Source organism: Macrotis lagotis, chromosome 1 (assembly GCF_037893015.1).
Source record: "Macrotis lagotis isolate mMagLag1 chromosome 1, bilby.v1.9.chrom.fasta, whole genome shotgun sequence".
Lineage (NCBI taxonomy): Eukaryota > Metazoa > Chordata > Mammalia > Peramelemorphia > Peramelidae > Macrotis > Macrotis lagotis.
The window spans coordinates 521,338,885-521,366,685 of NC_133658.1; the positions used below are offsets into that span (position 1 = coordinate 521,338,885).

Consider the following 27,801-nt stretch of genomic DNA (forward strand, 5'->3'; position numbering starts at 1 on the left):
CTCAGCTTCTTCTTCATCTCCTTTTCCTTTCTCCCAGTACTTTCCCCCATCGCCCATTGACTCCATCCCTTTACTACATCATACCATTATATTCCACTCCTATGTCCTGTCTATATAAGCTCCTAACAGCTCTTATAAATGAGAAAGTTCATATGAATTATCAATATCTTCTTCCCGTGCAAGAATACAAAGAGTTCAAGATAATCAAGTTCCTCATAGTTAGTCCCTCTCTTCCACTCCCTCTATGGTTCACCAGAGTCCTGTACTTGGAGATCAAACTTTCTGTTCAGCTCTGGTCATCTCAATAGGAATGTTTGAAGGTCCCCTGTTTCATTGAGCATCCATCTTTTCCCCTGAAAGAGGATGTTTAGTTTTACTGGGTAGTTGATTCTCATTCAGGAACCAAGATCTTTTGCCTTCTGGAATATCACATTCCAATCCTTATGAACCCTTAATGTAGATAATGCTAGATCCTGTGTAATCCTGGCTATGGAGCTTTGGTAGTTAAATTGTCTGTCTCTGGCAGTTTTTAGAATTTTCTTTAATTTGGGATTTTTGGAATTTGGCTATAATATTCCTGAGTTTTTCTTTTGGGATCTCTTTCAGGGGGTGGCTGGTGAATTCTCTTGATTTCTATTTTACCCTCAGCTTCTAGGATCTCAGGGAAATTTTGCTGTATTATTTCTTGAGAAATGAAGTCCAGGCTCTTCTCTTGTCCATGGCTTTCATATAGTGCAATAACTTTTAAATTATTTCTTCTGGATCTGTTTTCGAGGTCTCTTGTTTTTCCAATGAGATTTTTCCAATGACATTTTCTTCTATTTTTTTGACTTTTTTGGCAGAGTTTTATTTCTTCCTGCTTTCTTGCAAAATCATCAGCTTTCTTTAGTTCCATTTTGCATTTGAAGGAGTTATTTTCTTCAGAGAACTTTTTTATCTCCTTTTCCACTTGGCCAATTCTGCTTTTTAAGGCATTCTTCCCATTTGCCTTTTGTTTTGCTTTTTCCATTAGGCCTAAACTGGTTTTTAACATATTATTTTCTTCAGTATTTTTTTATGTATCCTTCACCAAGCTTTTAATTTGGTTTTCATTATTTTTCTGCATCACTCTCATTTCTCCTCCCAATTTTTCCTTTTCAAAGTCTTTTTGGAGCTCATCCATAGTCTGAGCCCATTTTCTATTTCTCTTGGAGGTTTTGCATATGGAAGCTTCGATTTTGTCATCATCTGAGTATGTGTTTTGATCTTCCATGGAACTAAAGTAATTCTCTATGGTCAGATTCTTTTTCTGTTGTTTACTCATTTCCTCAGCCAAAAACTAATCTGCAGCACTTCCAAGTCTTTGGGGTTTTTTTTGGGGGGACACACCACTGGGACCTTTATTCCTCCAAGGTCTTATGCTTTCTTGCCTGTGTTTTGATATGTAGATGACCACAGCACTGTCCTCTACCCTGGGGCTATAAGGAGAGATCCAGCTTGGTTATTTAGTATGGAAGCCCAAACTGCAATATCTGAGTCCTACCCCAGGGAGAGCAGAGAAATTTCTGCAGACTTCCCTTACTGTCTCTGGGGGTCCAGGCTTCTTTCTCCCGATTCTTGCTGCAGATTCTTTGGCTGGGGCTCATCACTCCCCACTCATTCTGGTGGAGCAGAGTTCTCCCACCACCCTTTCAAGGTGTTGTAGGTGATCTATGGGCTGTGCTGGGCTGTGCTGGGCTGGGCTGTGCCACATCTTTTTTTCCAACCCCTGGTCCTGGTGAAACAGACCTTTCCTTGTGGAACTTTTAAGTTATCTTGGACTAGGAAAATATATCACTCAGTCTTTCTGTGGCTTCTGCCCCTCTAAATTTTGGCTAGAGCCATCTTTTGTTTTTTGGGGGGGTTGGAGTTCTCGGGAAATGCTGCCTTCATGCCGCCATCTTGGCTCAATTCCTCCTGATTTTTATCTTTAATGTGACATTCTGATATTGAACAGGAGCAAAATTAAGAGTATCAGGGCTATGGTACAGACTGTTCAAACACACTCAACATATCATAAGTCATGGGCAACTATAGTAAAGAGACTATGCAATGAATAAATGAGACTTATGCAGTCATAAAGTTCTGGCATGTAACTTGTTCTGGAATTTAATCTAGTGGTCAAGCTTCCCTGGATGCTTCTACTTACTCTGAATTTCCTGATCTCCATGCCAAAACCAAAACCTTGTCCTTAACAAGGGGTTAATCCAGAAATTCCAATTGAAAGGCTATCTCCCTTTTTAAGTGATTTAAATAAGTACTCTCCTTCACCTCCCTCCATTTACTTAGAATTACCACAATGTTAACTAAGAGGCTACCTTTTCTTTTTTTTTTCAAATAAATATTCATCTACTATAGCTTTATACTGATAGTTTTACTTCCCCATACAAGAAAACAAGCAGTTACACAGTAACGTTAACCTTTGATTTCCCAAACCTCTTCTGGGAATGACAAAATATCCCCAGAGTAAAGAGTCCCATGAAGTACTTCTCAAGGACATATAGAGTTCTCTGAAGGGGCAAAGTCATTGAGACCAAGACAACTTTGTACTGGGCAAAGAATAAAGAAGGACCAGTTGGAACTATGTACAAAAACAGTCTATTTCTTTTATCAGAAAATCTAGAAAATAGTACTACAGAAACCAGTCAACTGAATAATGATACAGCTGTTGAATAGCAGGGGCAAAATCATTGCCCTAAGATGGGAGAGTCAACTGCATGTCAATTGAATGATTGTATTAGCCTCTTGATTTGTGCCCCTTCCTCAAGTCTCTTCCAGCTACAAGAAATCTTTCATAAAACTACCAAAGTTATATTTCCCATATCAGAGTCTGACAATTTCATGCCTGTAATTAATAGATGATTAACTCCAGTATCTCCTTGTTGAAGCTGAGATTAAATTGAAAGCTCCATTGCTTGATATTTAAAGAATCCATCTGGGGTGGCTAGGTGGCGTAGTGGATAAAGCACCGGCCCTGGAGTCAGGAGTACCTGGGTTCAAATCCGGTCTCAGACACTTAATAATCACCTAGCTGTGTGGCCTTGGGCAAGCCACTTAACCCCGTTTGCCTTGCAAAAACCTAAAAAAAAAATCCATCTTCAGCTTACCTTTCCAAACCACTTTAACATTGCTCCTCATCATACTCTTTGGTACAGCGTAATCAGCCAATTTCTTATTGCCTAAAAACAGCATTCAATTTCCCATCTCTCTGTCTTTGGACAGGCTCATTAGAAATGCTCCATCTTATTAGAATCCCTATCACCTGTAAAAGTTCAACTCAAGCACAAGCTTTATAATGAGGCTTTTTTTTAGTCCTACCTCTCCCTTTCTCAGCTGCAGGTATCTTGTCTACATTTTTTGTTGTACAGTCATTTTAGCCATGTCTGACCCTTTGTGACTTCATTTTGTATTTTCTTGGCAAGAATACTAGAGTAAGCTGCCATTTCCTTTTCCAGTTCATTTTATTAATGTAAAACTGAGGATTAAATGGCTTGACCAGGGTCACATAACTAGTAAGTGTCTAAGATCACATTTGAACTCAGCTCTTCTGGAATTCATGTTGGTGCTCCCTGCTTTGACACCTAGCTGTCCTTCTGTTCTTCTCCAGAATTTACCTTTTATTTATATCATCTATCTATCTATCTATCTATCTATCTATCTATCTATCTATCTCTCATCTGTCTGTCTACACATTTATGCACATACATATATATAAATATATAAATATATATATATATATAATATATAATTTTGAGTGCATGCTGTCTTCAAAAATATGATTTTCTTGAGGGCAGAAACTGTTCCTTTTTCTTCTTCTTGTCTTCCCAGTTCACAATATAGTGTTTGACACATAGAAAAATGTTTGTTGATGTTAACATGTCATGAAAATATGGGAAAGGTCAGGAAATTTATTTTAAATTTAATTTTAAGCAAGCAGCAGTAAATCAATATTTAGATAGCGTATCAAGTTCAAAATAATGGGCTTACCTTAGCTGCTTTAGTTTAGAATAACCTTCAAAAGTTGGTTACTTTTTCTGAAGTAGCTAGGTGGATTGAGTCTGAAATATTGGTTTAGAAATCTCATTAGAAACAAGCTCTTTCACAAATATTCCAAGGTTCCCTGTCTCAGCTCTGGGCAGACGTAATTGAAAAAAATAACCTTCTGATGATAATTTGAATACTTTTCTCCTGTTCTCATCTGGAACCTGAAAGAACAGACAGGCAGAAAAATGAAAAATTGGTAGAAATAAAAACTTAAGAAAAACTTTTAAGTATAATTTAATTTTTGTTTCCTATGGGACTTTACAGAAGGCATTTTATGTTTACAGGCTTTACATTTATTGCTCAAAATAGACATATAAGCCTAACAAAAATCACCAGCTTCTTTTTTTTTCCACATGACTATGGACTCATAAAATGAATGTAATAATGCCTTGAATGACTGGAGTGTTTTATGGTTAACAAAATAGTTTCAACTACACTGGAGAGTTTATTGGATCATAGATGAAAAGAGACATCTTTGGTCATCTCCATGAACTTTCATTTTAGAAGTGGAAGCCGTATTAATACCCCAGGTTGGCCAATAGAGTTGGTCTAGGTTACCCAATAATAAAAATCAGAAGGCATTTTTGATCCTTAATTCTCTGACACTAGAATCAGGTTTTTTGCTTGTTTGTTTGTTTGTTTGCTTGCTTGCTTGTTTTTACTATACCAAAACTACTCCTATAATAACAATTTTTCTACTAGCTAGGACTAGTATATTATACTTTAAGATTTAAAAATACTTTTAAAACATTTTATTTGAAATTCACAAAAATCCTGGGAGGAAGGTGTTATTTAATCCTCATTTTATAGATGAGGAAAACGTCTCAGAGAGCTTAAAACTCAGACGTGTGTTGAATTTAGGCCAAAATGGTCCATGAGAGATGAAAGTTAAAATTTTAATGTGAGAATTTACATCTTAGAAATTGGAAAGTGCTACAAAACAGGCTTTGATTTGTTTTGCTACTTGTTTAAGCATTAAAAAATGAAGACAATGTTAATAAAGTTTATCAGTCTTAAAAAAGTATGTTTGGTGTAAATAAAATCATTTGCTAAGAATTACCAGCAAACTCCTAGATTAAGTGATATCAGGATCTCTAGGTCCAGAATGGGCTAAAATAGAATCAGAACTACTGTTAAAGATATTCTAACCTGGGCCAGCAAAGCAACTCAGATCTCTAGTCCTGTAGTCAGGAGGACCTGAATTCAAATAGGGCTTTAGATACCTGACACTTATGAGATGTGTGACCCTGGACCAGTGAGTGACAACCCCAATTGTCTAGCCAAAAACAAATGTTCTATCCATTCTGCCAAATAGTTGCCTATATCTATATCTATGTTTGTTATGTCTACATTTAGGTCCATATATAGATATATAGCTATCTATATCTTTATCTAGACATAAAGATATCTGTATTCTATCAACATTTAGATGCAAATATATACATACTTATAAAAATTCACACATACATAAATATGCCTATATATAGTATGAATAGATAGATTGATAGAAAGAAAGAAAGAAAGAAAGAAAGAAAAGAAAGAAAGAAAAGAAAGAAATAGATTTTTCATTTGGGAATTAGTCTATCTAATTTTGGAGTATCTCCAAATATCAGAAGATTTGCTTTGACTTGAAGAACATTTTTGATGAAAGCAATCCATTTTAGTGGAGGCAGAAACCACATCGATAAAACTGAAGATTTTTGAAGTAAAGGAGAAATTAGTAGATTAAAGGCTAGTGCTCTAGCCTAAAACTCTCCAAATACTTTTTTAAAATTTTTTTTTTTTAGGCAATGGGGTTAAGTGGCTTGCCCAAGGCCACACAGCTAGGTAATTGTTAGGTGTCTGAGACCAGATTTGAACCAGGTACTCCTGACTCCAGGGCTGGTGCTTTAACTACTGTGCCACCTAGCTGCCCCATCCAAATACTTTAAATGACTCAAAAAAATATTCTAGAGCAACAGAAACTCCCAAAATACAGCCAGGCAAGTTCTGAGGTTGTTTGGAAGGTCTGGACCAGCAAACCAGAAACCTATCTCTGAGAAACTCAATCAGTGGTAACAATTGCAGTTTCCAGACCTCTAAGCCCAGGTTCATTAAAGACAACTTAGAAGGTTGGCTAGAAAGGTCTATGGCACTAGGGTGAAAGAGGAGTGTAGACCTGCTAGTGTAGCCTGGGCACCAGCAAACCAAGAACAGACCTTGGCAGTCACAGAATCAGCAGTTACTTCTGAAGCTCTCTTCAGAGTATGGAATTGAACAATGGGTCAAAAGGAGATTTCAGGGGTCTTTGTACTAGCACTGAAGCAAGACTTGGTTGCTTTGCCCATACTCAGATCCTCATCACAGTCCTGGGTGACAGTCCCAGGGAGAGAAAAATGAGTATCACAACAGAACTGTTGAAGAGGAATGAGGATTTTCCTCACAGTTTCAGGACTGAAAGGAGTGTTTGTGGCCATTCACAGACCAGAGCAAAGGCCAGTAGAATAATAAACACCTGCCTTAAATAATACCATCTTGGAAGAACTGAAAACTCACCAGTCCTCAGAAGGATCCTCAAAAACCCCTGAAGCTTGGGACAAAGCTCCCTTAACCTTGGAAGCAGAGCCATACTTTAACAAAGAGATAAAATTAAGACACGGGGGGGGGGGGGATGAACAAATAGCAGAAAAAAAATCTGATCATAGAAAGTTACAAAATTAGAAGGAAATTCAAAACACACACTCAGAAGAAGATAACAAAATCAAAGCTCCTACATCAAAGTTTCCAAAATAATTAAGAATTTATCTCAGGCCAAAAAGATTTTGAAAATCAAGTAAGAGAGGAAGAAGAAAAATTGGGAAGAGAAACAATAACAATGTAAGAAAATCATGAAAAATGAGCCAGCTGGTTGGTAAAGGAGACATGAAAAATAATGGTGAAAATAACACCTTAAAATATAGACTAGCCAAATGGCAAAATAGGTCCAAAATCTAATGAGAACTTGAATAACTTAAAAAGCAGAATTGATCAAAGGGAAAAAGAGGAACAAAAATTCACTAGATAAAAATAACTCCTTAAAAAGTAGATTTGGTCAACCTAAAAAGGAAGTACAAAAGTTTATTGAAGAAAATAATTCCTTAAAAAATTAGAATTGAGCAAATTAAAGCTAATGATTTTACGAGAAATCAAGAAACAATAAAACAAAACCAAAAGAATAAAAACAGAAGAAAATGTGAAATATATCATTGATATAACAACTTACTTGGAGTCCAGGAAAGGTAATTTAAAAATTATTGGACTACTTGAAAACCAAGATTAAAAAAAAAAAAAGCCTAGATATCATCCTTCAAGAAAGCCTCAAGGAAAACTACCCTATATTCTAGAATCAGAGGATAGAATAAAAATTGAAAAAATCCACCTCCTGAAAGAAATCCCAAAATGAAAACTCCCAGTAGTATTACAGCCAAATTCCAGAGCCCTCAGGTCAAGGAGAAAATATTGCGAGTAGTTAGGAAGAAACAATTCAACAAATTCATATTCAGGATAACACAAGGTTTAGCAGCTTTTATATTAAAGGATAATAGTACTTGGTATGGGATATTCCAGAAGGCAAAATATCTTGGGTTACAACCAAAAACCAACTACCAGAAAAATTGAGCATCCTCTTTCAGGGGAAAAGACTCCATTAAATAGGGAATTTTAAAATTTTTCTGATGAAAAAAATCAGACCTGAACAGAAAATTTCATCTTCAAATACAAGACTTAAGAGAAGCCTAAAAAAGGTAAACAGGAAAGGGAAATCAAAGGATTCCTGTTGAACTGTTTATATTCCTACTTGGGAAGATGATTCTGGTAACTCATGAAAACTTTCTCATTGATAAGACTGTTAGAAGTATGTGTATGTGTATATATATACATATATATATATGTGTGTGTGTGTGTGTGTTTTTATGTATATATGTGTATATATATATATATATATATATATATATGGGGTTGGTGTATGAGTTGATTATGAAGGGATATCTAATAAAATAAAAGACTGAGAAAAGAATGTACTGAGCAAAAGGGAAGGGGAGAGATAGCATGTGGCAAATTACTTCACATGAAAGAAGCAAGAAAAAGATTTTACAGTTGAGGAGAAGGGGGATTAAATGAAATTTACTCTCATCAGAAATGACTCTAAAGGGGAAAATAACACAAGCAGTAAATAGGTAGAAATCTATCTAATCCTATAGGAAAGTAGTAGGGAAAGGGAATTAGGGTGAGGGTGAAGGAAAGAAGGGCAGATTGGAGGAGGGAGTAATCAGAAACCAAGCTCTGAGGAGGGAAAAGATGAAAGGAGAAAGAGAATAGAATAAAAGGGGGTGGGGAATATAGGATGGAGGGAAATACAATTAGTAATAGTAACTGTGAAAAAAATTTAGAAACAATTTTCTCTGATAAAGGTCACATTTCTCAAACATGGAGAACTGAATCAAATTTACAAAAATAAGAGCCATTCTTCAATCGATGAATGCCCAAAGGATTATAAACAGTTTTCAAATCAGGTTATCAATGCTTTCTGTAGTAATATAAAAATATTCTAACTTACTATTAATTGAAGAAATGTAATGATCCAAGACAACTCTGAAGAACTTTTGATAAAAGATGCTATCTATCCCCAGAGAAAGGACTGATAATGTCTGAAGGCAGATTGAAGTATACTTTTTTACTTTATTTTCTTCAGATTTTTGTTTTATCTAGTTTCTTTCACAATATGACTATTATGTGAATGTTTTGCTTCACTAAACATCTATAATCCACACTGAATTGCTTGATTTCTCAAGAAAAGGTGTGGGTGGTACAGAGAGAATATGAAACTCAAAGTTTTTACATGGAATATTAAAAATATTTTTTCATGTAACTGGGGAAGAAATAAAATATTAAATAAGAAAAGTTCAATTAGAGTTTTTTTAATTATGAAAAAAAAGAACCATTTCTTCAAATAATGAAAAGAAAAGCAAAAGATAAAAGGAAATGAAATGCATTTGAGAGTGGCAACTTGGAGTCAGGAAAAATTCAAGAACAAACTTAACTGCTATGCTTGTCTCTTGCAACTTTCTAAGATAGTAGAGTGTCTTAGCAGTTACTTAGTGGTATTGTCTAAGACAGTAGACTCCAAGCATCAGGGATTGATGAGAAATTATGAAGGAAAAATTAGATAGGTGTAAAACCTAAGAAATTCATTGAACATTGACAAAATCTTAGAATGTAAATAAAGATAATGTAGTGTTAGTTTATTCCAGCATTTTGGTTTTAACCTTCTTTCATAGTTCTAATTCACTATGGCCAGGACCTGCACAGATTTTTCTATTTGTTTTCAACATTTAAAATATCAATATATTTTGTGACTTGAAGCAAGTTAATTCTATTTACACTACTATCACCTTAGTCAAGTAGCTATCACAATGATTAGAATATTGGACACAGAATCAGGCAGCCCTGTTTTCAATTACATCTTTAAACACTAGCTATGTGTCCTTTAGCAAATCACTTTCTTTCTTTCTACCTCAAATTCCTCTTCTACAAAATGGTGATAATGATAACAACTATTTCCTAAGGTTGTTGTGAGGATTAAAATTATTATTGCTATGCCATGATACTTAGAATGATTTGGGAGAGCAGAACATAGAGTCAGACAGACAGACTCAGAGACAGAGACAGATAATAAGAAAGACAATCAGAGAGAGAAACAGAAACAGAAAGTAAAAGCAAAGAGAGACAGAAGGAGAGAGAGAGAGAGAGAGAGAGAGAGAGAGAGAGAGAGAGAGAGAGAGAGAGAGAAGAGTGAGAATTATATATCTATTTTGCATTTTCTGAGTATTGTGGATAATCTTAAAGAATTTCTCCAACTTTTATTTTACATTATGAAATGTTCTTTTGGTTTGAGAAATCATGTTGATTTTTCTAAGCCCAAGCCTTTGAAAGTGGAATATACACACATAATCCTGAATAAACTATTTTTAGATATAAGTTGGAGAAAAAGTTGTACAACTTTCAGAGGATTAAAATCTGTCATCTTACCCAAAACAACTCTTGTAAAGATGGAGTAGTTTCTGAAATCACCATCTACAGTCAGCATTATTTTCTGTGATTTTCAATAAAACATCAATCACGGCAGTTTTAAACATATTATTGACCTTACCATATCATTACAGTAAATCTTTACAATCCACCCTACAATGAGGGAGTGTACTTCTAACCTTGGCAACATTGGCCAAATATTTCAGACCTCTGCCACAAAGAATTCACAGAAATCTCAGTGACTACCAACCCACTGAGCAAGAACCATTTATCATAAAAAGGAATGCAGACAGTGGAATACCTTTCAAAGAAAGGTAATTAATGGTTGTTGCTGATGGAGCTTCCTTTGTAAAATGCCTTAGGTTAAAACATTCACTGAAAATATTTGCTTCAAAAAATGTTATAGGTAATTTGGAGAAGAATGTTAGAGAACAAATTTCTTTGTCAGGATACAAACATAAATTTAAAGAACTTCAGAGAGAGGAAAATAATTCTAGCATATGGAAACCCTCCCTTACAAAGAAGGAAGGCTTAGCACTGTTTTGACTTGGGACCACCTATATATGTGAAAGTAGCTGGTCCACAACACAATCATTTTTAGACCTTGAGATTTAAATGAAGGTGAGATTATTCCATGGTGAAGAGAATTATTGTTATGCCAACCTCAGCACCCTGTTTGCTGGATCTTAGCTCTGGAAAATAGGGTATCTCCAAAATATTTTGACATAGGGAAGCAGATATTTAATAATACCTAAAATGTTCCAAATTCAAAAACTCATCTTTTTAATATCAGTTTCTTCCTGATGTCATTATATGGCTGCAAGACACAGAACACCATGGTTTTCAAAGAACTGAAAATGAGGACATTTGATGACTGTGATCTAGCTGTGGTATGTGTGACAGTGAAAGGGTTTGAGAGAAGACTATGTGTGTATTATGTTAACAAAGAAATGTATTATGATGATGCTTGTCCTTCATTCTCAAAGAGGACTAGGACATCAGGGAGGTGATGCCAAAGCAAGCAAATGAATTGGATTTGAGTGTGGGGGGGGGGGAGGCTGTGTGAAGTCACTGGTCTCACTTCCTCCTCCAAAGCCATCTGGATTATCCAGTGATCAGATGTGAATCAACACAACTCGAGAGGGCCCTGGATCTGAGGCCATCAGAGTTATGTCACTTACCCAAGGTCTTACAGCTGGTAAGTATCCAGTGTCTGAGGTTGGATTCTAACTCCAGTACTCCTGACTTCAAGGCCAGTGCTCCATTCACTGTGATGCCTAAATGCCCTTGGAAATGTATGATTAAAAAGAAGGTTAATTATTTGGCAAGGGTAAAGACTAACAGGTATATATCCTAGTTGCTTTGCCAGTCATTTTTATATAGATTGATTTGAAAACTGGAAAAGACCCTGAAATGTAAAAGTATTTCCTTTACTTGTCAGCTATTTGAGTCCAAAATTTCCATCATGTTCCCCACTTTTGGAATTCTTTATCACTTAGTCTCAGTCAAATTGCAGTATATCACCTTACTCAGGTGACATTAAAACATTTATTCCCTCGGAATTATTTATTGCATCCTTATAAACTAATAGGTAGATATTATCAATTGATGATAAACTCATATACAGAGTAGAGCAAAGAGATTGCTGAAAAGGGCTAGATCTCTCTAGTGACTAGATTTCATATCATGAAAGGAGCTTTTGAAAGAATTATAGATATTTAGCAAAGGAAAAAGAAAAGTTAGCTCCTAAAAAGTAGGAGAAGGATTAGACTTGGTTATACTCATAAAGTGTGATTTGTGGTGTTTAGTATGCTGGACCTGCAGTGCTTTGTTAGAATTTTAGCTTTGGCACTTGGCCATAGGCAGACCTCTACCAACCTGTTCCCTTGTAAGTAAGATGGAGCTTATTGTACTTGCATTATCAAGCTTATATGATTGTTGTGACTCTTAAATGGGATGATTGATGTAAAATGCTTTCAAAATCTAAAACACTCTAGGCAGATACAAACACACACATAAATATCCTTCCATATATGTATATCTGCATTTATACAAGCATGTAAATATACATACATACATACATACATATACATATACAATGCACACAATGTGCACACACCGAATTATATCTGAGCACATATGTTTTGTTGTGATTATTATTTCTAGAGTATGGAACCAAGAGAAAGAAATGAAAAGTGTATAAGCTGATGACTCCAGCATTCTCAAAAGAAAATTTCCCAGACAATAGAAATCTTTAAGTAATTGCTTTAGAAGGCAGTAGATATCGTCTCATTGGATTTCTTCAGGTTTATTCTAATTCACTTATCAAAGAGGTTGTCCAAAGCATTCCTTTTAATCAGGACTTTCCTGGGGAGGTTCCAAGGGATAGATTAAAGGTCAATTCTTCCCTCAAAATTCTGATTTCATAACCCACATCTGAAATAAGGAATAAGATCTAAGATAGGCAAGTTTTATGAGTGCAAAAGAAGCCTTGGGTTGGGTGCAGACACTGTCTCTTGCAAATGCTATGGTAGGAAACCCTAGGCATGAGGATGTAGGCAAGGTTCAGAGGGGAAATTGGGAGGGTTTGAGAAGATCAGGACTGGCCCCAAAATATATAATTATATAATGCCAATTGTCCAATTTTCTCTTTTCTTCAGGCTATTTGGAGTTTGAGGCCCTGTTATAGATACAGAAAATGGGCAAAAACAACAAAAATATGTTTTGGAAGTTACATAACAGTAAAGAAAAATATTTTCTGCATAAATGTTTGTTTTTGCCTTTTTTACAGGCTCTGCTATAGAAAATAAATAATTGCCTTGGCAAAGTTACGAAACTATACTAAATAAATTGTTCTTTTATATACATGAGAAAATAATGAGTTCTGGAATACAATAAATGCAATCAATGTTTAAATTAAGTTAAAAAAAACTCCTGAAAAAAACTATGTTGTAGGAGTTTTCTTATAATTTGTTTTTCAAAAATAATTATTCTTGATCCTGAAAGCTGCTTGTATTGTTTTTTATCTTCAGGACTCTATTGGAATTGAAATATCTATTACTAATCCAAAACAAAGTGAACTCCATTTAGATGTGATATTAACAAACCCTTCCCTTAGTGGAGAATCCTCGCTTGTTCTAGAACCAAATGAAAAAATTACATATATCGTCAAATATTCCCCCAAGATTATAGGCTCTACAGATGAAAGGTATGTTTTGAAAATCATATGTTTCCTATACTGTAATTGACTTCTTTGATCATGCTTATTTTCTTTACATTAAAAACATTCTCTTCTATTTTGTAGAATTTTTTTCATTTGCAGAATTTCTTAATGTGGCACTTTGATATTACCATATATTTTATTCAGGTTTATTTCTTTACAGGTTATATTAGATAATTTTTACTTTTCATATGCATAGCAGGTGTCATTAGCAAATGGAAAGAACCTTCTTAAGTGAAAAAAAGTAATATTTTCAATTTAAAACTTGATTTTCATAATTTGAAACACAAAATTAAAACTTATTTGTTATGGGTACATGATTATATTAAATATATTTTATGCATGTTATAATTGAAATGATTTTCTATTCCTCCTTAATTTATAAATAAATCAAAAACATAATACTATATTAGCCACTTTATGATATTCTATTTGGATTACTATGTTATTTGTGGAATTGCTAACACCAGTACTAAAATAAATGGTTATTCGAAAATGGTTCCAAAATATATATTATTAAGCAAATTAATTGACAATTATATTTCACAATTTTAACTTAAACTACTGAAATTCTATTATAAAATTCTTAAATGGTATTTAATTTGAGATTCAATGTATTTGAAGCTATGTTTCAGGTTTAATGTTGTTAACTATTTTGAACTATTTTTTTTCGCTTGCTGATAAAATTTTAAACATTTTCCTTTCCAGTGTTGTTTTCCAGCCTCAAATAGGTATTGAGTTCTGGTATTTACTGAAATTAACTTCTGGAAGTCCAAAACCAACTACAATGCCAGAAATAAGTTGTGAACTTGGAAAGTAAGTTGGGAGTCACTGGGTTAATTATTTTCTGCTATTAATAAATATATTGCTATAATGTGCTTATGTATTTTGCATGAGGGATAATTACTATATCTTTTTGTTTTTAGTGAATATGCAATTTTAAGGAGTCCACTAAACAAAAACTGGCTAATTTATTGTTTTCTAGATAGGGTCACTAAGGACAAGCAATAAACTTGCAGTCACAATATTTATGGAATAATTGTTGCTGCTCTTTTATAGTACCTTTCTCATTGCTACAATAAACTAATCATTCAGTGGTTTGAAAATACTAATCAAGGAACTATGTACTCCACTGGAAGCTTTGAGTCAGCCTTTAATTTCCATTAGTTGGTAGACTAATTCAACAAAATATTCTCTTTTCTCAAATCCCTTGCCCTTTATCCTTCATTCTTGGATTGTTTTTACCACTTGAATAGAGACAATGTAGTACAAGGGAAAAGAACTGTGTATTTGAAGTCAAAAACTTTGGTTAAAATGTCATTATTTATGAACTGCATGACCTTGGGCAAGTCATCTAACCTCAGAGGGTCTTTATTTTCTAAACTATAAAACTAGGGAGATGAACTTTTAAGCTTTCTTTGAGCTCTTAATTTATGATTCTATGAATGCCAAGTTGTTTCCAGGTCATGATGAGAAATCAAAGTCATAGTTTAGTTTTGCTATAATACAAAGAGAAAACTGGTAAGATAGTTCACAGGGAAGCAGCAATAAGTCTGAAAAAATTAAAAATTCATGAGAAATAATAAAATTAAATATCATACAATACATGAATGTAAAGTAACAATTTGGCACAAATTTAGTAACCTTATATATTACATTTAAATAATTATAAAAAATATTAAAATGAGGGCATATTATCCAAAACATAATTTGAGTAAAAATGTTCAACTAAAAAATGTCTTCCATTTAAAAAAAAGGTCCTTCCTCTCTTTTTTTGGAAAAGAAAAAGGAAAAAAATACTCAAATGAAATGTGTGCTATTTTTGTTTCTGTAATTGAAACATTAAGTAACTTTGACATAATATTCTATTAAAACTTAAAATTTTGGGGGCAGCTAAGTGGTACAGTGGATAGAGCACCAGCCCTGGAGGCAGAAGGACCTGAATTCAAATCCGGTCTCAGACCCTTAATAATTGCCTAGCTGTGTGACCTTGGGCAAATCATTTAACCCCATTGCCTTAAATAAAATTTTTTTAAAAAATTTAAAAAAAACTTAAAATTTTTTTTAGGTTTGGGCTGGCTAGGTGGTGCAGTGGATAAAGCACCGGCCCTGGAGTCAGGAGTACCTGGGTTCAAATCTGGGCTCAGACACTTAATAATTACCTAGCTGTGTGGCCTTGGGCAAGCCACTTACCCCATTAGCCTTGCAAAATCCTAAAAAAAAACTTTGTTTAGGATCATTTAAATTTTCATAATGTTTTGTAATCATAGATCTTCAACTGAAATTCTTCATGACATAGACAATCTAAAATCTCAGAAGGATAGTTTAGATGGATTATCTTTATATTTATTTATTTTAAATTATATTTATATTATCATTTTGATTAAGCCAAAGACTTTCCAATTATACTGCTACTTAGGTAGTACAGGAAGATCTGAGTCAGATTTAGTACCAGAAACTTAGTAGTTGTGTAACCCCGGGCAAGACTCTTAATCTTAATGGTTTGCACATTTTCCTCATCTATAAAATCAAAACACCACCTCCCAGAGCTCCCAGAGCTCCCAGAGCTCCCAGAGTTAGGATTAAATGAATTAATAATTATAAAGTGCTAGACACATAGTAAGAACTAAGTAAATATCAACTACTATTATTATTATGAAGCACATGGATTTTTTAAAATTTTATGCTTGATCTAAATATTATTTTTACTATTAATTTCCTGACTATTTGGTTTCCTTGTATCAAAATAAATTGGAAAAGTTTGAATTATTTTGAAAAGTAATATTCATTGCAACTATTTTGAAAGTACAGTGATATGTTATTTTATACAGTTCATCCAGGTCATGATGAAGGCCAATAGAAGATCTAAATTTTACAATATAAGAATACCTTACTTCTCATTCAGTGCTTTCCAAAAGAGATATTTTTAAGGATTTTTTTTTTTTTAGTTTTTACTAGGCAATGGGGTTAAGTGGCTTGCCCAAGGCCACACAGGTAGGTAATTATTAAGTATCTGAGGCCGGATTTGAACTCAGGTATTCCTGACTCCAGGGCCAGTGCTCTATCCACTGAGCAACCTAGCCACCCCAAGATTTTTAATAGTTTTATTTGTAAACTTTCATAGGTAACTGTTGAAAATTCATAGCCAGCAGTTCTCTCTGACAATAAGGATCCTGATTCCTAAAGTAGTTGTCATCTTTGACAGCTGAAGGTATTTCCTCTGTGGTTGGACATTGCCACTCTGGCATTTGCTGTTGTCTCTATTGGTGGCCCTACTGCCCACAACAGTTATCAGGAGGCTTCATATGCCTCTGAAGTATCTGTCTCCCTATTTTATATATTTGCCTGGACACATACCTCTCAGGCACTCTTTCACCTAAAGTGAGGGGAAAATTCACTCAAAAAAAAACCCCAGGTATTAAGAGCTGTTGTTAGACACTTGACAACTGTGCAGAAGAAGAGAGGTCAATTTGCTTTCCTAAGCTCAGAAACTCATAGCAGTTCTTGTCTCACTTTGTTGCATTATTGTTTCTTCCCTTTTATTAGTAAAGTTGCTGTGAGCTCAGTATCTTCCCTTGGCAACCAATTGGTTTTTCTTTTTTTACAGTCACAACTCTCAGTCATAAATGGCTAGAAATAGGTTTCCAAAGAGCAAGAGAATGAAATGGAACTAAGCAGGAAATATCATTGCATGTATTACATAACTCATTAGGAAGTAACTACAAATTTGAGTATCATTTTAAGGACTGAGCCTTGAGTGACCAATTTTCCCAATATACTTCATCTGTGTAATTGTTTAGCAGCTGCTTAGAGGTTCAATCAAGATTTCTGCAGCTTGGAAGTTATTAATTATGCTAAAATATTTATTGGGGTTTCAGCAATCTCTGAAATCTTATTGAAGACATTATTATTATTAAAGGTGTTAGGAGCATTTTCTAGGGAAATGGAATTCAAAGATCTATTTGAGTGAATAATGGATGATAAAGTATTTTATTCTATGTTGTGCCCTGTGCTAAGTGCTTTTATTGATTTTTAGGTTTCTCAATACATTTAACTTTTTTGCCCTCTTTCTCAGTTTCTTAACTTCAGTAAGCATCCTTAGTCATTGATTAAGTACATCAGGTTAGACAGTAAGGGAGACACAAAGACTAAATCAAATGAAGCACAGTCACAGAACTCATGGACTAGTAGAAGAATTTGACAAAGACCTTAGATGGAAAGACTGGTAACTTGAGAATTTCCTTGAGTACTAATTCTGCTAATTAGTGCATAATGAGTAATTAGTGAGACTCACTGTCTCCCATAACTTGTTTGAACCTTAACTTCTTCATGTGTAAAATAGATATACTATATTTCCTCATGTACAAGATACACCCTTTTCCTAAAAATTTGCGAACTAAAGACTGGGAGCATCTTATACAGTGGTTGTAGTTTTTTTTTCTTGTATTTTCCACTTATTTGTGCTTGTCTTTGCATCCATCCTTTTGCATTTGTTACCAGTATATTAGGTTATGCTTTGTTACATTCTACCCAGAAATTCAGAAAAAAAAAATTTTGTACAGTGCTGAATTCAAGTTCAAAGTGATTCAATTTGCAAAAATTAATGCAATAGTGCTTCTGAACATAAATCTGGTCCTCCTCCAACCAAGAAAACAATCTAAGACTGGCTCTGGGAAGAAGAAACCCTACTAAAAACACCACGGGAGAAGAAGACCATGAAAGGAAAGCCAGCCAAATGGCCTGAGTTAGAGAGGGAATTGAAGAGATGTATTGAAGAGCAAAGGGCCATTGGAATTCCTGTGTCTACAAAGATGGTTTTGCATGAGACAAGAAAAATTGCTGATGTAAAACAAGTGACTGATTTCAAAGGAGGACACAATTGGTGCTTCAGGTTAATTAAACGGAATGGACTAAAATGCATCCATGTACCAGACTTGCCCAGGGAATACTTGTGATCAACCACAGACCACAGCACAGGCAGGAGAGCAGCCAGAACCTCTCCAGACAGTGTGATTCACCATCAAACACAGATGAGGATGAGCTAATGGATGGGAGTTTTGACAGTGATGGGGAATTAATGATTTTTATGATAACTAAAACTCGAGTTCAATAACTTTATGTAATACATTTTTTTTAATTTCAAGACCCCAAATTAAAGTACTCCTTATACATGGGAACATTTTATACATGGAGAAATGCTGTAATAATACTTTTACTTTTTACTTCATAGTGGTATTGTGAGGCTGTGTTTTATAAACTTTACAAAATATCACCAAACACCACAAATGACTTGGCTTTTAAAGCATAGACCATGAAGCCACTGTCCAGACAGGCAACCACTGTGGAGAAGGAACCTCCCCCCCAACCCCATACCACCCCAGAACACCAGTAAACCTGCTTCTGATCATTTGCAAAATCATAAATCAGAGGAGTAAGTGAGTCTATGAATTCTCTACTACCTCTGTAGGTGCCACAGTCCACACAGTTGCCCCAACTACTGGAGATATAGAAAAGAAAGTCATAATTAACAAAGTCTTTGGCACTGTCAAATGTCCTAATGTCAGAAAAGAATATATCAATATATCAATGTAAAATTCATTTGCAAAAGATTTTTGTCATTTGCTTTAGAACTATACCTTAAGATATGATTTCTCTCTCATCATATTCTATTTGGTTCAATGTATACTATGGAAATAATGTAAAGATTGGCAAATTGTCTTCTGTGGGGAGTGGGGGGGAAGGGAAGTTAGATTAGGGGAAAAATTGTAAAACTCAAAAATAAATAAATTTGTTTAGGGTTTTTTGTTTTTTTTCTTGCAAGGCAAACGGGGTTAAGTGGCTTGCCCAAGGCCACACAGCTAGGTAATTATTAAGTGTCTGAGACGGGGATTTGAACCCAGGTACTCCTGACTCCAAGGCCGGTGCTTTATCCACTATGGCACCTAGCTGCTCCTAAATGAAATCTTTAAGAAAAAAAAAAAAAACTATGCCTTAAGAAACACTGGATTTTTCCATCTGACTTGCAACTGAAGCTCCTCTATGTGTTGCTGCTCCCTATTAGAGTTGAAACTCCTTGAGAGCAGGCACCCTCTTGTTTTCTATTTTTAGTTTTCATGCTTACATAGCACTAAGCTTTATACATATAAATGTTTAATATATTTTTTCTTTTATGACTTATCATACCCAATGCACAAGAAAGGTACAAATCAAATATTATAGTGCTGTACTTCATGGTCCAAAAGAATGTCAGGAAAGATTTAGTGATGAAGATGGCATCTGATCCAGGCCTTAGAGAATGGACATAAAGAAGGAAAAGGACCAGTGTGTACCAAATATTTAAAGTCGCTCTATTTAAGGTGTCAAAGATTTGGAAATTGGGGAGACTGTAATGGAATTTGTAATTGGAAATTGTAATGGAATACTACTGTGCTGTAAGAATTGATGAGCAGGCAGATTTCAAAAAAAAATCTGGGAAGACTTCCATGAGCTAATTCTGAGTGAACATTGTATGTAGTAAGTAAGAGCAACAATGAGCAATGATCAAGTATGATAGACTTAGCTCATCTCAGCCATACAACTATCCAAAACAGTTTCAAAAGACTCATGATAGAAAATGCTATTCACATCCAGAGAAAGAACTATTTTGTCTGAATGCAGATTAAAGCATACTATTTTCACTAAGTGTGTTTTTTTCTTGTGATTTTTTTCTGATACTTCTTTCACAACATTGCTAATGTAGAAATAAGTTTAACATGATTGTATATGTATAACCTCTATCAGATTGTTTACAGTCTTAAAGAGGACAGAGGAGAAGGAAGGAGGGAGAAAATTTGTAATTCAAAATCTTATAAAAATGGATGTTGAAATCTATCTTTCCTTTAAATTGGAAAAAATACTATTTAAAAATAGGAATAATGATTGTGCCCAAATTTCAGAGCTCTTTTAGCAACAACTGAAGGAATGTATTCCACTCATTAAGAACATGAGTAAAGGTCCAGAGGCAACATAATTTATAACATGTTCATGGGAAAGTTGAGTGGAGTATTCAGTTGAGTGGAGTATTTTTAAAGGGGTAGAATAGAAAATAAGTCTGGCAAAGTAGAGTGTTTCTTAATTGTGGAGAACCTTGAAGGTCAAAATAAGGAGTTTTAACTGTCTTTGTGGGAGGGTGGTGGTGAGGGCTGTGAGAAAAGTGAAATAATTAGATTGTTTCATAAGGGAAATGAACCTAAAAGTAATGTAAAGTATGGGTTGAATGCAGGCTAGCATGAAAGTAGGAAGGTCTATGAGGAGGCTGTTGTAATACTCAAGGTATTATGAAATAATAAGGGGTAGGGGAAGAATATCAGCAAGAATAAAGAGAAGTGATATGAGAGAAACTGTAGAGATAAAAGTCGTAATAATAAAGTATGAAGGGGGAAAGGGATTTAAAAAATTAAAATAATACCATTTTCCCTAATTTTACAATGGCTTAAAAGTTTTGTGGAAGAATACTGTAGCATATTGTCTTGAAGTTTGAAAAATGATTTAAATGTTCTGTTCAGAATTGTTATAATAACAGAAGTAAAATCTGTTTTCCTCTGTATGACTAAGTGAGTCCCTCATGGGAACTGGACTGGGCAAGGTTTTTGATCTGGGACAAAACCTCTTCCATTTTAGGAATGAGGAGAAGATGGAAACAAGGAAACCACACTGTATATAGAGACCACAGAAAGGGTTTTTTGTTTCTTTGTTTTTTGTTTTACCAGTCCTGTATTTTTGATGATATAGTTTAAGGTGAGGAAATCTCCTGTACCAGAGGGAATGATCACAATGTCTATCTAGTCTTTGAGAATTGCTTGGGAGCCTGGAGAAGTTAAGAAACTTACTCAGAGACACATTCAATATATACTAAAGATAGGACTTAAACCTAGGTCTTTGTCAGAGCCTATCCCTCTCTTTTGTCTTCACCATTTTGTTGTTCAATTGTTTAGTCATGTCCAACTCTTCACAACTCCATGGATCACAGCTCCCTAGTCCCTTCTGTCCTTCACTATCTCTCTAAGTCTGTCCAAGTCCACATTCCAAATTTCACGATACTGTCTATGCATCCAAACATTTGATATCCTTTTCTTCTTTCATCTTCAATCAGGGTCTTTTCCAAAGAGTCCCATCTTCTCAATATTAGTCAAAGTATTTAAACTTCAGTTTTAGTATTTGACTTTCTAGTGAATAACCTGAATTAATTTCCTTAAATATCTAATTGATATAATCCCTTTGTGGTCCAAGAGACTTTCAAAATGTTTTCCAGGACCACAACTTGAAAACTTTTATTCTGAAGTAACTTTCCCAGTCAAACATTAGAAAAGGAAGGAAAAACCCCACTAAATGCAAGACCTCCTGAAAATAGCATGGAAATATTTTCTTAAATGAATCTATACCATGCAACTTCTCTAAGATTAACTAATAAATTTGCTGGAAGCAGCAAGTGGTTTCAGAGTTGGAAGAAACAGGGCATAAACCAGAGATTCATAACAAAATCCAAGAAAGTCCTAGCACAAGATCAAAATCAATTTTCAATCTGAGAGTTGGTAGTATAGGGAGAGAGTTGAGGAGTTACATTAGACAAAGGCATTAATATTATTTGTTACTCTCGAAGGATGACTAAACAAAGATAGTTTGCAAAATATTTTTCCCCATACAATATAACAGACCTTCCATATGTTGAGATCAGGAACTTAAGTTGATTTTTTTCTTTTGAATCCCCTCATAGCTATAGTTAAATATCTATTAATCTGACTCACCCTAAAGTATGATATTTGGAATTTTTTCCCCACAAGAATCCTTAACCTCTATGGAATTTATTTCAGTGGTAGATAGAATAAACTATTACTTCAATAATATACTACAGAGGGAAATTTTAAACATTTTAAAATAATAGTGAGAACATAAATTTTTCACTTTAACATGAAATAAGACATTTATAAATTTTCAGTAATTAATTCTTTAAGACTGATCAATTTTGAAACAGCAGATATTTTGTTTTGTATTTTTGGCATGATTTTTTTGTCATCCAATAATAAAAATATTTATCAAAAACTACCTTTAAAATAATGAGTAGGGGTGGCTAGGAAGTACAGTGGATAGAGCACCGACCCTGCAGTCAGGAATACCTGAGTTCAAATCTGGCCTCAGACACTTAATAATTACCTAGCTGTGTGACCTTGGGCAAGTCACTTAACCCCATTGCCTTGCAAAAAAAATAAAATAAAATAAAATAATGAATACTCTGTAGCAAGATCTTTAACTTACTTTTAGATTTCCATATTTTATATATATGCATATAATAGGTAATATGTAATATATATTTTTTTCCAGAGGCCCACAATGATATGGAACTGCATCCATCTACCATAAAGTAAATCCACATTGGAAACTAATTTTGATCTCTTTTGGCCTCCCTGAATAGACTTTGTTAACCCTGATTAGATATATACTCTGTTTAGGTCTTTGTTAACAACAGTACTTTATCAGCTTTAATACTTGTTTTTCTTTTGAACATTATTTACCTTTGATTTATTTAAAATGTGCCTTCTCCTGAACTTAATTAATCCTTAATACTAGTGTATCCCATATTGACTTTTAGAACAAAATAACAAAATAATGACCATAATTCCAAACAAATATTTAGCCACTGTTAAATGTTGGACACTTGTTGAATGAACTTCTTGATGAGCAATAATAGCTAGCCTTATATAGTTCTTTAAAGAATATTTATTTCTATAGATAAAGATACTGACATACTGAGTTGACATAACATAGTTTGTTATATTTACAATGTAATATATTTGTATATGTTTGTATATATGTATATATATATATATATATATATATATATATATATATACATACTACAATTTCATTCAGCCTTTACAATGAACTTTTAGGTAATTAATATTATCCTAATTTTATAATTAAGGAAAAGGAGTCTGAGAGAGGGTAAGTAGTGACTTTCCCTGGGTGACTCAGAGGCTGCATGTTTATGACATTATTTGAACTCAGGTCTACTTAGTCCAATACTCTGCCACCTATCTGCTTAATGCCTAATAAATGGAAATCTGTTCCTGAATGAAGATGAATCCTAATAATTCATGTCTACTTTATTATGTTGTTTATTTCTCATTCTTATCAACTCTATACTAGAACTAGTTGGAATACATTTCATCTTGTCATTACTTAGTTAAATTTAAGTGAAAATTGTTGCAACTAGTTGAACAAATAAAAGATCTATTCATGTGTATACATGAAAAATAATAATTTTCCTTAATTACCCTGGAAAGAATTTCATTCTTTTATAAAAGATCGCCTGAAAAGATTTTATAATAGCTTCTTTAAATGGTCAAGGGGGCATAATAAATATTTTATTATCACTGTTGTTAAATGGCAAGCCCAAGATAAAATAATAGCAGTATTTAACAATAGATCATACATTTTAAAAATTAAATGATATTAAATGATATTAAATTTTTATTTTTTCCATTAGTTAAGTGGACAGGATATTTTAAAAATATCAATTATAAATACCTCTGATATTAAACCTCTTAACATTCACTAGCATTTTCACTTTGATATCCATCTGTGATTTATTTTGAAATTGGTACTTAAGGGCAAGTTGGATTAGATGATGCTTTAAATTTTCTTCCAGCTCTTTTTTTTTTTTTAGGTTTTTGCAAGGCAAATGGGGTTAAGTGCTTTGCCCAAGGCCACACAGCTAGGTAATTATTAAGTGTCTGAGACTGGATTTGAACCCAGGTACTCCTGACTCCAGGGCCAGTGCTTTATCCACTGTGCCACCTAGCCGCCCCTCCTTTCTTTTTTCTTTTTCTTTATTTTGGCAGTCATTTAAAGTCTACATTTTTTTCTCCATTTTTTTCCCATTTTTGATTTTCCTCTAAAGAGTTCATGCAATTTTCTTAGCACTTTGTAGGAAGAATTTAAGTTTTAAAAGTTGTGGACTTTAATTCTGAAAGTGCCTCTAGGTTACTTCAATTCACTTAACTATGAAGTTCTTTGAAATTCCTAGGAAAAATATTCTATATTTTCATAGGTTTTGACACAAAATATTGAAACATCTCATTTCAAAAACTACAAAACCTTCAATGAAAACCTTTCTCAATTATAATTTTTAACCTCTAGCATTTTTACTAATGCACATTATGAAATTGCAAACATACCCAGATTTTATATATTGTTCTTCAACATATGCATATATCATGTCAACATTTGCTTTTACTTTATACACTATTTCAATTTAGAAATTAGCTAAACTAGAAATTAACTCACATCATTTCATTTTCCTTTAGTCGACTAGAATATTAGTACTGTCTATTGATTACCTGCACTGTTTTATGCACTGTTCCTTTTATATAATGTGGAGAATCTAATATATATATATATATATATATATTACATAAATATCTATATGACTGTTTCTGTATCTCTTTAGCCCTATAACTATAGATAAAGATATGAATTGACAAATATGATATGCGATCTTTTGGTGTGTATGTATATATGCTTGCCTATAGATAGATACATAACTATATGTATGTGCATTAGAATGATATAGCACAATGTGCATTAGAATGATACAGCACATATGTATTAGAATGATATAGCACCATAAAGTAATTTAGATGGTAAAGGTATGAAATGGAGTAGGTTTAATTGCAGGTTTCTTCTTAGTGACACTATGTTGGTTTCTAGTGATCATCACTTCCTTTGTGTTTCCTTAAATGTCCATTTAATACTACATTTTAAAACTTTAATGGCAATGGATGTCAAACTCAAGAAGCTATATTTTTAGACTATTATTTCTCCTTTTTCATATAAATTCAAAGAAAGATAAAATCAATATTACTTCTAATCTTTTGGCTCACATTGTCTCACTATGATCCTTTTAAAATTCATGGAATCAGTTCAGCAGTTGCATTGATGAGTTCTTTTTGACACTGTAGTTTTCCATTATCAACAAATATTTAAATGATTATCATATATAAGAAACTATGAAAGGAGACCAGTATGCAGAACATTGAACTGTCATTGAACTCCAGACAGTCTTCCATTCTTCAGAGGGAATAGAATATGTCTACATATAAATATAATGATTTGGGGATGGAAGAGTTACTGTCTTTAGGTTCTTTCCCTGTTTTATTCTCCAGTAGAAATCTCTTTTTTGAGGGCCTCCTATCATTCTCAAACCATCATTTATTTTCCTTTGTTACGTGTTTGGACATGAAATCAAACCCACCTTTTCTCTGAATTTTAAAATTAGGTTTTTGTTCCAAGCCTAGATTACACATTTTTACCTAGAATCATTATCATTTAGTCAGTTAGCAATTATTTATTAATCCAGGAGACATGTTTATGCAACTTGTGTTCCTGTAGTTGTTTACATGTAATTCCCTCCAATAAAATGTGACCTACTTTAGAACTACTTTCGCCTTTCTTTGTATTCCTAGTACATACCACATTGCTGGACACTTATTAAATTCTGAAGAAAATATTTGGTTTAATAGAATGAATGCTGAAATGGCAAAAGTATAATCGACATAATTCATATGTATTTCAATCTTTAGAGTGAGACACACAAAATATTGAAGGTATATATAGTATGTCACCAAGTAGACAGAAGTTATGGAATCATTCCAGTTTGAGCCTTTAGAGATAAATAAAAGATATTTCATTATTTTTGCTGCTAGTAAGTAAAGGAAAAATATCAAATTCTGTAAATTCCCTGGACACCATTGATCTAAAACCATAGTGTTAGGCTATTCTTGGTGAAAAAGAAACTGGACAACCTTCCCTTAGACTGTAAGTTCAAGTAATTTGATCTTATTGTTTTCTTCCATTTGGTTCAAAGGCCCTTTGAAAGATTAGTAAAGTTTTTCCTACAGGGAATAATTAGGGGAAGAGGTGGGAAGGAATAGCACTAGCCATACAAGGGTGTGGCCCATTCAACTGAGTAAATAGTTTTTGTTTATTTGTTTTTACCATACACCTTTAAAAAGAGCACACACTGTATGACATATACTAAATGAAAATAGGGATGGAAGAAAATTAAACAGACATTCAGCTGAGGCAGCAGTTGTGTTTTTTGTCAAAAGCAAATATAAACCGTAGAAAATTTACCCCAGTTACTAATAGAGTTAACGTTCCAGCAGGTGAAGTGATTAACCTACCTCGGTCTGAAATTTAAAACCTGTTTATATTGTAAGGAATCTATCTATTTTGATTTCATGGATGCACATCAAAGTTTAGAGAGATCAACAAATTCAATTTGGAAAAATCCTGTTTGATATCTTATATATTCTTTCTATAAAAGCTTTGCATTAATTAGTTATGTATTCAATCTTAACTCCTTTTTCATAAAAATATATGATTTATTTAAAAATTAATAAATTATTAGCTTATGTTTATCCTTGGATAGATATTCATAGCTTTTACTTATTTCCTTTTGAAATAAAAGCATGAATATCCCATGTTTAATTTCATTGTAACAAATCATTATTTGAAAATAACATATCCATGGCAAGATAAAATGAAATCTTTGGATTCTGTATAGTATATTTAATAAGCTAAACTGAAATATTAAGCATCTGCTTTCCCACAGATTCATTTAAATTGTAGGCCAAATTTTGTTCTCCTTAAAATATGATCATTTTCTTTCATTACAATCTATATTGTTTCTCTGTTTCCCCAATCTAAGTTTTGTAAAAATAGTCTTTTTTCCTAACAGATATTCCCTAAGGAACCAATGACTTCCTAATGCTAAATGCTCTGAGAAGATTCTCTTTTGTAAGATTAAGAAACTAGAAGTCTTTTGGACTTGGATTAATTTATTTCATAAATTATTATTTAATCATTTTCTTTGAACCTTTGATTAAAATATAGGCAGCTTTGGTGACCCTACTTAACTTGTGATTTATGATCTTTAGCATAATCTATTTTTTAAGAATAGCTTTTAACAACCTATCTATTTTAAGATATATCATTATGCATTCATTTAGACTTTTTTTTTAATGTAGCTTTCCAAAAATAGGCATTAAGGTTTTGTTTTATAATTTGATCTGATTAGGTGTTTAATTTCCTTATATTTTTAATTTTGCTCATTAGAGGATCATCGAAATATAATTTAAAAAAATTATAATATCCCAATGCATAGCATGATTGGTTCCTTAAATTCTTTTTTTTTTTTTGGCAAGGCAATGAGGAGTTAAGTGACTTGCCAAAGGTCACACAACTAGGTAGTTATTAAGTGTCTGAGATCAGATTTGAACTCAAGTCCTCCTGTCTCCTGGGCTGTTGCTCTATCCACTGCATCACCTAGCCTGGTCTGGTTCCCTAAATTCTAATGAGCACTGAAATCATCTTGGCAATTATTCTTGATATATATGGTTGAGTGGGGGGGTGGTGGTGAACCAGAGATAAATGTG

At 33.5% G+C, this 27,801-nt stretch overlaps 1 protein-coding gene across 1 annotated transcript in view; it reads left to right on the top strand.

Annotated features, from left to right (window-relative positions):
• The window catches only part of CFAP47 (cilia and flagella associated protein 47), a 931,170-nt gene that overhangs the window by 605,668 nt on the left and 297,701 nt on the right, over window positions 1-27,801 (top strand). Inside the window, exons 47-48 of the mRNA XM_074210630.1 lie at window positions 13,140-13,315; window positions 14,036-14,143. Coding sequence (XP_074066731.1) covers window positions 13,140-13,315; window positions 14,036-14,143 — 284 coding nt within the window. The remainder of the gene's footprint in view (window positions 1-13,139; window positions 13,316-14,035; window positions 14,144-27,801) is intronic.